The sequence below is a fragment of the Leptonychotes weddellii genome, chromosome 1 (genome assembly GCF_054177405.1).
Source record: "Leptonychotes weddellii isolate Sample4059 chromosome 1, ASM5417740v2, whole genome shotgun sequence".
Lineage (NCBI taxonomy): Eukaryota > Metazoa > Chordata > Mammalia > Carnivora > Phocidae > Leptonychotes > Leptonychotes weddellii.
In genome coordinates this window covers 167,621,151-167,636,244 of record NC_138369.1, presented here as the reverse complement: position 1 = coordinate 167,636,244, position 15,094 = coordinate 167,621,151, and the positions used below count along the sequence as shown (strand labels likewise).

The 15,094-nt window shown below is 37.0% G+C and overlaps 1 protein-coding gene and 1 pseudogene across 1 annotated transcript in view; both read left to right on the top strand.

The window, feature by feature from the left end:
- The first annotated feature begins 806 nt into the window (after nt 1–806).
- On the top strand, nt 807–1,211 carry LOC145717312 (large ribosomal subunit protein eL33 pseudogene; annotated as a pseudogene).
- Nucleotides 1,212–5,701: 4,490 nt separating this feature from the next.
- Nucleotides 5,702–15,094, top strand: part of HSPA13 (heat shock protein family A (Hsp70) member 13) — a 12,986-nt gene continuing 3,593 nt past the window's right edge. The window contains exons 1-4 of the mRNA XM_006727653.3: nt 5,702–5,851; nt 7,717–8,057; nt 11,484–11,697; nt 13,444–13,611. Coding sequence (XP_006727716.1) covers nt 5,827–5,851; nt 7,717–8,057; nt 11,484–11,697; nt 13,444–13,611 — 748 coding nt within the window. The 5' untranslated portion in view covers nt 5,702–5,826. The remainder of the gene's footprint in view (nt 5,852–7,716; nt 8,058–11,483; nt 11,698–13,443; nt 13,612–15,094) is intronic.

Here is a 15,094-nt window from a genome sequence, read left to right as displayed (position 1 = left end):
TTTATTTATTTATTTATTTGAGAGAGAGAGAGAGAAACAGCATGAGAGGGGATAGGGTCAGAGGGAGAAGCAGGCTCCCCGACGAGCCGGGAGCCCGATGCGGGACTCGATCCCAGGACTCCGGGATCATGGCCGGAGCCGAAGGCAGTCACTCAACCGAGCCACCCAGGCGCCCGAGACAAAGATGTTTATACGATTAAGATACAATCCACAAAATTCAGACTGTAGGAAGCCTTGAAGGACAAATGGTTTATTTTTTAAAAAACTGCAAGTGGTAGGAAAGCCTGGGTGGCTCAGTCGTTAAGCGTCTGCCCTCGGCTCAGGTCATGATCCCAGGGTCCTGGGATCGAGCCCCGCATCGGGCTCCCTGCTCGGCGGGGAGCCTGCTTCTCCCTCTCCCACTCCCCCTGCTTTTGTTCCCTCTCTCGCTGTGTCTCTCTCTGTCAAATTAATAAATAAAATCGTTCAAAAGTGCAAGTGGTTGACTTTTGGATTCTAATTCAAAGGAGCAAACTGGAAAACAATACAATATTTATGTATGAAGCATTTGGAAATGCTTCTGACTAGATTCTTAATAGTAGAGAATTACTTTTAATATTTACGTTTGACAATATTATTTTGTGTTTAAAAATTTTTTTACATGTACTTATTGAAATATTTAAGGATAAAAGGATTTATCTCCTATTTGCTTCAAAGTAATATGAGATTGAGGAATAGGGCAGATAGACATAAAACATGATTAGTTAGGCTTTGCCTTTCTTTTTCCGCCATCTTGGAGTCTGTGGAGGCCTGCTGGGAACAGAACTCCTATAATGCCAAATAATGTCTGGAAGGCTGTGGTCCAAGGCCATTTTTGCTGGCTATAAGCGGGGTCTCCAGAACCAGAGGGAGCACACAGCTCTTCTTAAAATCGAAGGTGTTTATGCTCGAGATGAAACGGAATTCTATCTAGGCAAGAGATGTGCTTATGTGTACAAAGCAAAGAACAACACAGTGACTCCTGGTGGCAAACCAAACAAAACCAGAGTAATCTGGGGAAAAGTAACTCGTGCTCATGGAAACAGTGGCATGGTTCGGGCCAAATTCCGAAGCAACCTTCCTGCTAAAGCCAGTGGCCACAGAATCCGTGTGATGCTGTACCCCTCAAGGATTTAAATTTAATGAAAAGTAAATAAAGGTGTAGATTTGTTCTCTTGTATTTTTGTTTAAAAAAAAGCATGATTAGTTACCAATTGATAATTATTGAATCTGGATGAGGGGCATGGTCGCTAACTGTCTCTGCCTATGTATGTTTAAAATTTTCTATAATAAATTTCTTGAGTTTTCCTATCCAAAAAGGTGTTGTCTTTTTATTTACTTCAGTATTTTGTTCTAGTCTTAGGAAAGATTGATTGATTGATTTTTAGGAGAGATTTAAAGCTTTCTTCTTTTATTTTTAAATGTACTTCTAAGGATTTTGTTTGCTACTGTAAATGTAATCTTTCCTGCCATATTTTTTTCTAACTGGATGTTGTTTGCATATAGAAAAGTTATTCTTATTCAATATTATTAAAGGAGCCCTCTATTCAATTCTTATTGTTTCTCAGACATTTTTAGTGTGTGTTTTAATTTATATAATCGCTACAGACTGTGTCTCCACTCCTCCCCACCCCCCAAATCTATGTTGAACCCCAATCCTCAATATAATAGTATTAGAAGGTGAGACCTTTGAGAGGTGATTAGATTATGAGAGTAGAATCCTCATGAGTGCGATTAATACCCTTATAAAAAAGACCCTAGAGAGTTCCCTTGTCCCTTCCACCTTGTGAAGACACAGAGAAGACAGCAGTCTATGAAACAGGAAACAGGCTTTCACCAGACACCTAATCTGCCAGTGTCTTGACCTTAGATTTCTCAGGCTCCAGAACTATGAGAAATACATTTCTGTTGTTTATGAACTACCCAGCTTGTATTATTTTGCTATAGTAGCCTGAACTAAGATAATAATCATATAATTAGAAAATGATGATAAATTTGCCTTTTTATTTTCCCTAAATTTATACTTTCTATTGTATTTTCTTGCACAGGCTGTTAATTCCAAAGCAATGCTATATAATAGTTGTAAATGAGTATTCTTATCTCGGTCTCAATTTTACTGGTAATAATTCTAAGTCTGGTGCTGGTTTGTTGTTTGGGACATATTTTTGATCATGTAAGAAGTATTCATACATTCATATGACTTCAAGTTTTTGTTGTTTTGCTTTAATCGGAAATAGATTTTTTAAAAACAATCTGTTTCTTATTGTAAACATATGTAATATATATATCCACTTAAATTAATTTGAAACTTACAGACAATAACCAGAATATAAGCTATTTTTAAAATAAAGGGCAAACATACTCATCCTTCAAAAGTTCAGAGGTATGATAATAAGGTTCTGTGAAAAAACAACACTGGTACCAGCTTCTTGGTTACAAATCAGATTTATTTCCTAATACGTTTACATGAAAAATCTTCATGCAATAAATTTTAAATTCCCAGAGAACAGAAATATATGGAACCATAGCAGTCTAGCACAAGGGGGAAAATGTATAAATACTCTGGTTCAATAAATGAGATTTGTCCTGTTATGGCATAATTTTAACATAGAAGTAATTTTTTATGTTTAAATATCACAGTGTTCCATAGAATCTAACAATGTAACTCAAACTAAATTGTAATTTCAATACACTTATTCTTCTAATGAATGTGCAGAGAACTGGATCAATTTTCCATTCAATGAACTTTTCTTATATAGATGAGAGAAGAGAAATAAGTGTGAATTAAACAACAACAAGGATAATTTGTCCCCTGAATTAGACTGGTATATTGTAAGATTTTTGTTATTTGGCAATGATTTTCCTAACAGAGCACATTTCTGAAATAATAATGAGAAATATCGGGATATATAATTAGATAATTTTTCACTCCAGCTGCTATTGTTAAAGATTACCTCTAATCACTAAATTGAAGGTGAAGTATAATTTATTAAGAGAATGAACACTAATTGAGATCATAATTTTCTTGACTTCTCTTGGCCTCTATTTTTCTCTCTATAAATAAGGGGGTGGGTCCAGATGCCCTCTAAGATATTTTCCAGCTACCAACTTCATTTAGTTATCTATTTAAGTCTCTAATAAATAGTTATAACTTTATATAAAAAAAAGGCAATCTGGCAGTTTTTAGTCTATCCCATTTATATTTATGCATATAATAAAAATTGAGCCTAAATCTGTCATCTGATATATTTTTTGACTTATTGCTTCCTTTGTTCATATATTTTGCTATATGGATTTTTTTTTTTTTTAAGATTTTATTTATTTATTTGACAGAGAGAGACACAGTGAGAGCAGGATCACAAGCAGGGGGAGAGGGAGAAACAGGCTTCCCGCGGAGCAGGGAGCCCAATGCAGGGCTCTATCCCAGGACCCCGGGATCATGATCTGAGCTGAAGGCAGACGCTTAACGACTGAGCCACCCAGGCGCCCCTTGCTATATGGATTTTTAAATTTTACTTTAAATTATATACATTGACACCTGTCTATGGAAAACTGAAAAAAAGTACACATTTTAATTTTGTCCCACTTATTTTTCTCTATAGCTTATTCTTTTATATGTTTTATCATTTTTTAGTCCTTCAGAAAGTTGCCTTCATAACCTTGAATTATCTATTTAAGCGCCTATGTCTCAAATTCTCCATTCTAAATATCTATGAACTCCCTGCTAAGAAAAATGAAGAAAACAGTATATCCACATTTCTTTCCATATCCCTGCCCTCACCCTTATTTCCCAACTCTCTTGGTTGCTATTCTTTATAACATTAGTATAAAGATCTTGAAGTCTTCTTGACTTCAAGATTAAATTACAGTGTTTATTCAATTCTGTTTCTGCCCTCTATCCATACACAATTATGGTTTTGTTAATCCTAAGATTAGCCAGTTATTTTACTAGCAAAATGAGTTTATGTGGTATGAATAGCAGAGGAATTGCGATTCAGGACAAGCAAACTATAGTGAACCATAGGCAAGTCTGGAGAACCAAATGAGAGAGGCTTGTTTCTATGGAGGACAGGACAAAATTGTGAAGGACTTCCCTGAACAAAAGTCCATTGTAGTAGAGTGAGAGTTTGAACTTTTTTTTTTTAATTTTTAATGATTTTATTTATTTGAGAGAGAGAGTGCGAGAGCCATCAAACCCCGGGGCGGGGGTGGGGGGGTGGGAGAGGTAGAGAGGCAGAAGCAGAGGGAGAGGCAAAGGCAGAGGGAGAGGCAGACTCCCCCCACTGCACAACAGGGAGCCCGAGGGGGGCGGGGGCAGGATCCCAGGACGCCAGGATCACCAGGATCATGACCTGAGCTGAGGGCAGATGCTCAACCGACTGAGCCACCCAGGTGCCCCTAAAGAGTTTGAACTTCTCATTGGCTATTGCTATTGCTGGGCAAGGAGAAAAGTTTATTACCTCCTGCTGGGGCAGTAAATTAAGCTTCCTCCTGCTGAGGATGCAAGGTATGGCTTTTCCTCCTGGGGTCTGCAATTGACAACCCGTGGTAGTCCCAGAGAGCTCCCCCTTCAAGGCTTCTCCTGCTCCATTTTAAAAATGATGAGATTTCCTTTATTTTCACAGTATATACCATAATAAATTATATGTATGTGCTTACCTTCTGTCTCTCCTTCCGGTTGTTACCAGGGGCTACCACTACGGTCAGTAAATGTTGATTAATATGATCTATACCTAATAATATTCATGACTTGAGTGTTTGAATTATGTGTTCTTCATAAAGAAATTATACTGAACAGTACTCACTATAGACATACACACACTTTTTATAGATTACATTATGAAAGATTTTTTTAAATGTACAAAAGTGGAGAGATTATAATGCATCCCCATTAACTGTACTTCAACTTCAATAACCATCAATATTTTCATATACATTTTTTAGTCAAAAAGCCAGTAGTATATACATACCCCCAGCAGGTTGACCGGTTGTCAACACGGATTGTTTGATTTACATCTAAGATGAGGAAACATATTTCAATTCTCCAGGATTATAGTTCTGGGGAACTTTAACAGCAATGACAGACAGACAGACAGACTTTCAGAAAGAGCCATTAAGTACTACCAATGACCAAGAAGGAAAAAAAAAAAAGGTCTCTTATAGACTAGAATCTGAAAAACACTTCAGAAGTTTCCTAAATGGCCATTACATGCTACAGGACTTGTCCATGAAAGCAATTCCTGCCAATTATGACAGGTGTTTAGAGGAACCCCATCCAAAATCTAGATCCCAGGCAAAGGATCATTCTTTAAAAGGTAGGAAGAACGAAAGACAAAGGCTTGAACCTAGGCCTGGGAGAGGAACACGGCTAAAGAAAGCAATAACCTACGGGTCCTCGCTCTCCCTACCGCGAATGGGGGCAGGCCCGAACTACACTTCCCAGAATGCAAAGCGGTGGGGCGGTGCTAAAGAGATAGTGTGTTTTTACCTCAACTTGGTTCCAGGCGCTTCCGGTTTGATTATAAACCCCAGTCTCTCTTCTTGGCTCTTCTCCACCTCAGCCTAATTGGCCCCGTAATCCGGGCGTGGGAGGGCGGCTCAGACGTCACTGGCAGCGGTTGAATGGAGGCTCTCGGCCCCGCGACCTGATGGTAAATGAAGTCTCTTCTCTGGTCAGAGCTGTAGCTTCTCCAACTGCGTTGGAGCAAGAGAACTACACTACCCAGTAAGCCTCGGGGCTGGGAGGTGGCGTGGGGGCGGTCCCTCACGTCTGGTACAGTCATCCCAAGCCTCTTCGGCGGGACTGTGATGGCTGGAGAGATGACGATCTTAGGTCAGTGACCAGGGGTTCTCTATGGCTGTTGTGGGCACCGGAGCAGTTTGGGGAGGCCGGGATGGGCAGGGGTGGTTGTCACCTCCCGAATCCAATTGGCGCAGTGGGAAGGACCCGGGAAAGGTGACTTAGAGGCGGTTTTTGGTTTCTCGGGGCGCCGGATTGAGGGTTCGTCCAGAAATGGCCTGGGCCAGAGTAGGCCATGTAGGGCCGGCGGCGACCCTCTGCGTACATCCCAGGGACATCGGGCCTCGGGAAGGGTTCTTTTCAAAACAACGGCGATTTTGAATCGTTGGTTGAATTGGGGCCTTTGAGAGGCTGCAAGAACGTGCATCTCCAAGACCCCTTTGTAGAGGAAGGGGGAGGAGCAGTACCCGCGGCCTGAGCTGTAGACTCGTGGGATGCTGCATTTTGAGAAAGCCAGGCCTCTTGGATGTATAGTCTGATGCACTTTACACCAATCTGAGTTAGTAATTAACCCTCCCCGAACGAGAAAATAATGAAATGTTTCTGAAGTTTTCCACATAGGAGCAAGAAGAAAGTGGGGTTGGCACTTGATTTCTTTCTTTCTTTCTTTTTTTTTTTTTTGAGTTATGTGTTGATGAGGATGAGCTCACAATTAGTAAAACACTCCTACAAATTGACGTTTTGGGTCGTATGTAATACGTATGGACATAATCTCCTGAAACCAAATAACATACTAATTTTAAATTCGAAGTGGCATCTTTCTTCATTCCTTATGTTTACAATCTGCATGGCGTTTGTACATATTTGTGTGTGTGTGTGTTTTATTTTATTTTTTTATTTTTTATTTTTTTGTATATATTTTTAATTTTTTTATTCTTATATTAATCCCCATACATTACATCATTAGTTTTAGATGAAGTGTTCCATGATTCATTGTTTGTGCATAACACCCAGTGCTCCATGCAGAACGTGCCCTCCTCAATACCCACCACCAGGCTAACCCATCCTCCCACCCCTCTCCCCTCTAGAACCCTCAGTTTGTTTTTCAGAGTCCATCGTCTCTCATGGTTCCTCTACTGTGTGTGGTTTTTTTAAATCAATATTTGTTGAGCATCTGCTGTTTGCTAGGAGCCATTCCTAGTGCAGGGGATATACAAAAGTGAACAAAAGCCGCCTTCAATGAGCTTTATATTGCATTTAGGGTTACACATTTATGGTTCTCCTTCCCTAAATATTAACTTCTGCAAGAAGTATTTTCTTAATTTGTATTTAAATACAGAAAAAGTTAACTGTGTTCTGTTGTAAAGTGGCAGTTTCATATTTAAACTACTTTCAAAATCATTTTACCAATTTATCCAGTTCATCCTTTTGAAAGGAAAAAGGAGATGAGGGGATAAAAAAATTTTAGTCCTCCAATAACAGAGTTTTTGCTGTGGAAATTTAATAATGGAGTTTCTTTTAAATGATAACTAAAACTGCTTATAAAGCTATAATATCTAAATATTAATTGATCAAGAAATTGAATTATATCTATATTATATTTATCTAGCTTTTGCCAAAGATGAATGGCTTTTCCTGTCAGTATTAGCACAATTAATTATATGTTTTTACTTTTTCTTCCCCCATAGGTGTAGTACACAGACATACAACTACAGGGGTTTTTTGGTTTTGTTGTTCCTTCATTTTAACTGTATTATAGTCTTTATTAAAGACTTGATGTCTGCATTATGAAAAACTTGATGTCTGAGAGAAGTGTTATCTTTAGTACTATAAAAGAAAATATTTTGAGAGTGTATTAGTCTTTTCTCAAAGAGTGTTATTAAAAGGACTTTGCTATAGTAATTTAACATATTGTACTAGTTTAATAAAACATATCTTTTCATTTGCCTGTATTTCAGGATCAGCTGTTTTGACTCTCCTGTTGGCTGGGTATTTGGCACAACAGTACTTACCATTGCCTACTCCTAAAGTGATTGGCATTGACCTTGGTACCACCTATTGTTCTGTTGGGGTGTTTTTTCCTGGCACAGGAAAAGTAAAGGTCATTCCAGATGAAAATGGGCATATCAGTATACCCAGCATGGTGTCCTTTACTGACAATGATGTATATGTGGGTTATGAAAGCTTAGAGCTGGCCGATTCAAATCCTCAGAACACAATATATGATGCCAAGAGATTCATAGGCAAGATTTTTACCCCAGAAGAGCTGGAGGCTGAAGTTGGCAGATACCCATTTAAGGTAAGTGATTAAGCTAAAATCTGTTTTAATTTTAGTTAAGCATACTGTTTCAATTAATGCTTTGGCTTCAAGCTATAAAACATTCTGTTTCAACTTACTTACTCTGCATGGAAGCTACATTATGACAAGCAGTCCTACAGCAATTCCAGGATGACTTAATTCATTGGCTCCACAGCTCTATCATGGATTTGGAGCCTTACTATGTTCTTGCTTTGCAATCCTCAGAATATCTGCTTAGATCTTTGTTTCATTGTAGCAAGAAAGCTAATGAAGCCCCATGAACTATGGATGGATGGATGGATGCCTGCCTGCCTGCCTGCCTGGTTAGCTCTTTCATTGTAGCAAGAAGGCTAATGATGCCCCATGTACTATGGATGGATGGATGGGTGGATGGACGGATGGATAGATGGATGGATGGCTAGATAGATGGATAGGTGCTGTGTGTGGTAGGATATACATATTTATATACTTTAAAAGAGATCACAGTAGGCATGCTACTTTATGACTTATTTGAAACTCAACAATATGACATGGTTCCTTAGAATGGCTATTCCAATATTTAATTTTCCAGTCTCAGTAAGGGCACATTTTTTTCCCCTGGTTTTCCACTTACGTTGCAGCTTCAGTGAATATTCTTGTACATATATCTTTGTGTACTTCTTGATCCTTAGCTTGAATTCTAGAAGTAGAAGAACTTGAGTTCTTTAAGTACTTTGATTTATATTGCCAAATTGTACACTGAAACGGTTGTGTACTCTTTACTTTTTTTTAGAGGGCCTATATCTTCCCTAGTTACTGTTTGTTTGTTTAAGATTTATTTAAGAGAGAGACAGAGTAAGTGTAAGTAGGAGTAGAGGCAGAGGGAGAGAATCTTCAAGCAGACTCCACGGAGACTGCCACGGTACTCAGTCTCAGGGCCCTGAGATCATGATTGAGTTGAAGCCGTAAATCAGACGCTCAACCAACTGAGCACCCAGGTACCCTCCCGCCCCAGTTACTATTTTTTAATCTTTGCCAATATATAAGTGAAAAATGGTATTTTTGTATTAATTAGCATTCCTTTGATTTTTACTGAGGTCAGATTTTTTAAACATTTGTTAATTGGCATTTTTATTTTTTTAGTGATCTATTTCTTGTCCTTTGTCCTATTTTTTGAGGGGGGGTTCTTTTCCTTTGTAAAATACTTTGTGATATGTTTACAGTGTTTTTTTATGTTCTTTTTTTTTAACTGATGATACATAATTTTGCTTTTGAGCTGTCAAGAATGTTAAATTTTTATGTGGCAAAATCATCTCAAAAATTTTTAAAAAATGATTATAGACTCTTACCATGCTTACAATGGCCTTTCCCATCCTATCCACTTCTATTGCTAATGCTTTTACATGACTATATGTAGGTTTGTGTTTTGCCAGTTTTTTCTTTTAAGTATTTTATTTTTTGTCTAAAACATTTTTTTCATCATGATGAGTGTACTCTTTAATCCCCATCACCCATTTCACCCATCCCCCCACCCATATCTTTTAAATATTTAAGTGTTTTTTTCCATAGAGGGTTTTTCATGTAAACTGTGAAGTGGAATTCTAAGTGACTAGCTTTTAAAATTGATAGCTGTATCAGTGCTGCTTATTGAATAAAATTCTTAAATATTTTATGCATTTTCAAAGGAGAAAATAAATCTATCCCATGCATTTCTTAGGTTTATTTCTTTGTTCTTTTTTAGCTTTTTTCTTAGGATCCTTTATCAATTTATAAGTCTTAAGTAATGATTAAATTATATAGAGCTATACATTTCCTCAAAATTAAGAATTTGAGTACATTACTTACTGATTCAGGAATTATTTTTTTCCCAAGTTTTATTGGGATATAATCAACATACGGCCCTGTATAAATTTATGATGTACAGCATAATGATTTCACTTAAATATATTGTGTAATTATTAGAACAATAAGTTAACATCCATCATCTCATATAGATACAAAAAAAAAAAATTTTTTTTCCTTGTGGTGAGAGCTCTTAGAATTTACTCTCTCGGCAACCTTCAAATACACCATATAGCAGTATTAACTATAGTCATCATGTTGACATTACATTCCCAGTACTTATTTCTTTTATAACTGGAAATCTGTACCTTTTGACCACCTTCATCCATTTCCCCTACTCTCCCCCCATCCCCTGCCTGTGGTAACCTATCTAATCTTTTTTTCTCTGAGTTTGGTTGTTGTTTTAGATTCTACATATGAGCGATCATACAGCGTTTGTCTTTCCCTGTTTGACTTAACTGCGCTTAGCGTAATACCCGCAGGGTCCATCCATGTCACCAGCGGCAGGAATTTCTTCTTTTTTTATGGCTGAATAACATTCCATTGTGTATGTATATCACAGCTTTATCCATTTATCTGTTGATAGACACTTCGGTTGTATTCATGGCTCGGCCATCGTAAATAATGCTGCTGTGACCATGGGGTGCAGGTAGCTCTTCCACATAAGGGTATGTTCCCAGAAGTGGAGCTGCTGCATCAGATTGTAGTTCCATTGTCAGTTTTTTGAGGACCCCCTGTACTATTTTCCAGCCAAGAGTTAGTTTGAGTTTTCTTGGTGTTGTTAAGTTTCTAAGTGTTGTGATTTTTTTGTTGTTGTTGTTCCTGTTTCATGTGGGAACTGAACCTCATTTTAATAGTATCTGTAGCTTATTTTTGTTTTTTCCAGATAGGTTTGTAGATGGTCAAGTTTTCTTCATTGAAATCTAATTATGTAGTCTAGAATGACCAGGGTAAAATTCTTACAATTTCTTAGAAGACTTAATTCTCTTTACTCTTGATATGAATTTAGTCTGTTGGTGAAAGTAGGATAGCATGTTTTAGAATTAATCTAGTTTTTTAAATGTACAACCACATTAGCAGGGATAATGACTTAATACATGTTTTCATGGAAATAAGAATATAAGTGATATTTGATTCTTGGATAAGAACATAATGAAGTACTAAAATTATTCTTGTTAATATGTGCCAGAACACTTTTTCAGGTATCTATTATTTTTGGAAACAAGTAAACTAAAAAAAAGAAGATCCTAAGTCAAATACATGATCCAGCAACTTTTATTCCTTATATTTCATCTTTTTTCCTTTCATTTAACAGATATATATTGAGAATCTTCTATATTCCATTTATATGCGTGGTGATGGATTTTATTATTCTGCAGTTATTGTAGATTCACTTTATAGATTTTAAAGTATAGCTTTTAATAACCTCTAATCTTAGTAAATGATAGATTATAAATAAATTTTATGACGTTATAAAGTTAAGTTTTTTATTGAATAAGTCCAGTGTGTATGTATGTATGTATTTAAGTATATATGTGTATGTGTATATGTATGATTTTACATTTCTTTCTTTTTTTTTTCTTTTTTGGCAAATCCTATTCACAGGTTTTAAACAAAAATGGAATGGTTGAGTTTTCTGTGACAAGTAATGAGACCATCACCGTTTCCCCAGAATATGTTGGCTCTAGACTACTGTTGAAGTTAAAGGAAATGGCAGAGGAATATCTTGGAATGCCAGTTGCCAATGCTGTTATTTCTGTACCAGCAGAATTTGATCTAAAACAGAGAAATTCAACAATTGAAGCTGCTAACCTTGCAGGTAATATCACGCTTGCTAGAGTTATATTTTTCTCAAAATGTTCTTAGGTTGAAAATCTTCTGTAGTAAGGTGTATCACTTTGCAAACCACCTAACAAAGCACATGAATAAACCCAAAGTGGGTAAATTAGGTGGATTTTGATATAGGTTTAGAAACAGAAATTAAGAAAATTTTATGGCACAATGTAAAATGCAACATACTATGAAAACAGCCAGTTAGGTAGGCATATAATAAAGACTGAGAACATGGGTGCATGTTAGCAATGAGGAATTTTTTCTGTAAACTTTCTTTAATGTTTATGATGAATGTAATATTTTTTTTAAAATCTGAGGTGGAAGAGAACTCATTTAAAACCATTCAATAAATATTGAGTGCCTTGATAAACAAAACAGATAAATCTCTGTTCTCAAGGAACTTATATTCTACTGGAGGGAAACAGAACGTCTGTATTAAAGATAAGTATATTGTGGGGTTTCCCTCTCTTAGCATTATTTGATGTTTTGGGCTAGATAATTCTGTGTTATGGGAAACTGTTCTGTGCGTTATAGGACAGTTAGCAGCACCCCAGCTTCTACTCATGAGGTGCTAGCAGCCCTCTCCTCTCCAAGTAGTGATAATCTTCTGTCCTCAGATGTTGCCAAATGCTCCCAGAGGGGCAAAATTGCTCCTGGTTGAAAACCCTGATACATTGTATATCAGAAAGTAACATGCAATGGAAGAAAAAAGAGTAGAACAGGAACAGGATTGCTGGTAGTGATCAGGAGGTGGGGGGGACTTGTAGGTTTTAGAGTGGTCAGGTAGGCCTCATTGAGAAAGTGACGTTTAAGCAGATTTGAAGGAGGCACGTTTGTTAGCCAAGCTGATATATAGGGTAAGAATATTGCAGGAGAGAATGGTCAGTGTAGCAGCCATAAAATGGGAATTTGCTGATACATCTGAAGGTGGTAAGTTGGTCAGTGTGACCAGAGCAAAGTGAGTGATGAAGTCAGACTGCTAAGGGAAAGGGTATGAATTTAAATAAATTCCTCAGAATTTGAATAATTTTTTTATGGCTCCTGATACATAAATGCTGTATTACTTTCCAAACCACTCATGACCTATGGCAGTTAGGTTAAAGCAGGAAGTTTGCGCAAGGAAATCTGACCTTTTGCCTGAACTTTCACTGTTCAGCATTACTTTCAAGATCAGATTTGCTATATATTTCAGATTTACATTTGAGGGTCTTAAATTTTAAGTACTTTTTTAAGAGTCATTTCACCTATTGGAACATTTCATCTAGATTTTTTTAATAATCTCATCTGTTTACTTATCTGCTTTTCAAAGTCCCTTTAAAAAGAAGAGCATAGTAAGCTTATTTCATTTCCACAGCAATTTATTATAGCACATGATGATTAAAGTTTTATTGCTCTTATATTCCCAAGTAAAACAATGAAAATTAAAAGGGGCTAGGATTTTTTAAAATTAAATATTAAATAATACAGAATAGAATGATGTGTTCCACTGAATCTGGGCTTTTCTTTTCTTACATTAATAATTTTTTAGAATGATTTTAATGATTCCATTTAGAACAACCAATATTTATCCTTCCCATTTCATTATTTTTGATGGGTTTGTGACTACTGTCTTTGTTACTCAGTGGAGTTCATGTCGCATAAAACACACTAACATGGTATGACGTTGAGGGGGAAGGAATTTTGAGAATGGTGTCCTCTGATGAATTGTTCTTCCTTCCAACCAATCTTACAGGACTGAAGATCTTGAGGGTGATAAATGAACCCACAGCGGCAGCCATGGCTTATGGCCTCCACAAGGCTGATGTCTTTCATGTCTTGGTGATAGATTTGGGTGGAGGAACTCTAGATGTGTCATTGCTAAATAAACAAGGAGGAATGTTTCTAACCCGAGCAATGTCTGGTAAGAAAAATACAGGGAGACTAAAAGAGGTTCAGATAATGCTTTCCTTATTAGCACACCTAATGTGTTAAGTGTTTATTTTTAAATTTTTTTCAGGGGATGCCTGGGTGGTTCAGTCGGGTAAGCGTCCAACTCTTGGTTTCAGCCCAGGTTATGATCTCAGGGTTGCGAGATCGAGCCCAGCGTGGGGCTCCGCACTTGGTGCAGATCTGCTTGAGATTCTTTCCCCCTCTGCTCTTCCCCTTGCTTGTGCACACGCTCTCTCTCTCTCTCTAAAATAAATCAATAGAAATAAAATAAAATTTTTTTCAGTATACTTTGACTTCATTTTGGTAGTCTGTATATGTAATTTTATAACCACCATTTATATATATATCATAACAACAAAAACTGAAATCTAAAAAAAAATGACTGAGGCAAATAAATATATCACTGCCAGTTGTAGCTCACTGAGCCGGTAGGACTTCATGGCTTTGGTGAAGGAAACGAAAGCAAGAAAAATCCTTTTAAAATGAAGAGTGATCAGTTTATTTCATTTGCTAACATGTTTTACAAAATAGATATGCTTAGAAAATCTAATAATAGTATTCTCTAGGAAATTATAGGTTTTTGTATTCTAAATCTTTTTTTTTTTTTTTAAGTATTTTGTTTTAGTTTAAAGAATGGAGCCTGTTTAAAAAGTGAAGCTATAAGTTATAGGTTGTCTAACTTCTGCATTTTTCTTTTTCCTAACTGGACTCTTTAAAACCAAATTCAGTGCCAGGGATTTATATTAACATTAATCTTTTCCTTTTAAATCTCTCTTTCTCCTTTTTTTTTTAAGATTTTATTTATTTATTTGGCAGAGAGAGAGAGAGGGAACACAAGCAGGGGAAACAGCAGAGGGAGAGGGAGAAGCAGGCTTCCCGCAGAGCAAGGAGCCCGATGCGGGGCTTGATCCCAGGACCCCGGGATCATGACCTTAGCCGAAGGCAGACGCTTAACCGACTGAGCCACCCAGGCGCCCTTTTTTTTTTAATTTTAGCTCTTAATCTAGCAAGCAAAAGGATTTAAAAAAAAGATAAAATGCCTACTGGTACTTTTTAATTCTAAAGACTTTCTTCTCTTGAGAGTAATCATATTCAGTGTTTTTAAATTGCTTTTAAAAGCTAATCTTTTGTCAGCCTTTATCTTCTGAAAAATTATTTAGGGATATCATTAAGAGATACTTCCTTTTTTATTATTTAAAAATTTTAACCAGAGGGGCGCCTGGGTGGCTCAGTTGGTTAAGCGACTGCCTTCGGCTCAGGTCATGATCCCAGGGTCCTGGGATCGAGCCTCACATCGGGCTCTCTGCTCTGCGGGAAGCCTGCCTCTTCCTCTCCCACTCCCCCTGCTTGTGTTCCCTCTCTCGCTGTCTCTCTCTCTGTCAATTAAATAAATAAATAAAATCTTTTAAAAATTTTAACCAGATATACACTGTTTTTTTTTTTTAAAGATTTTA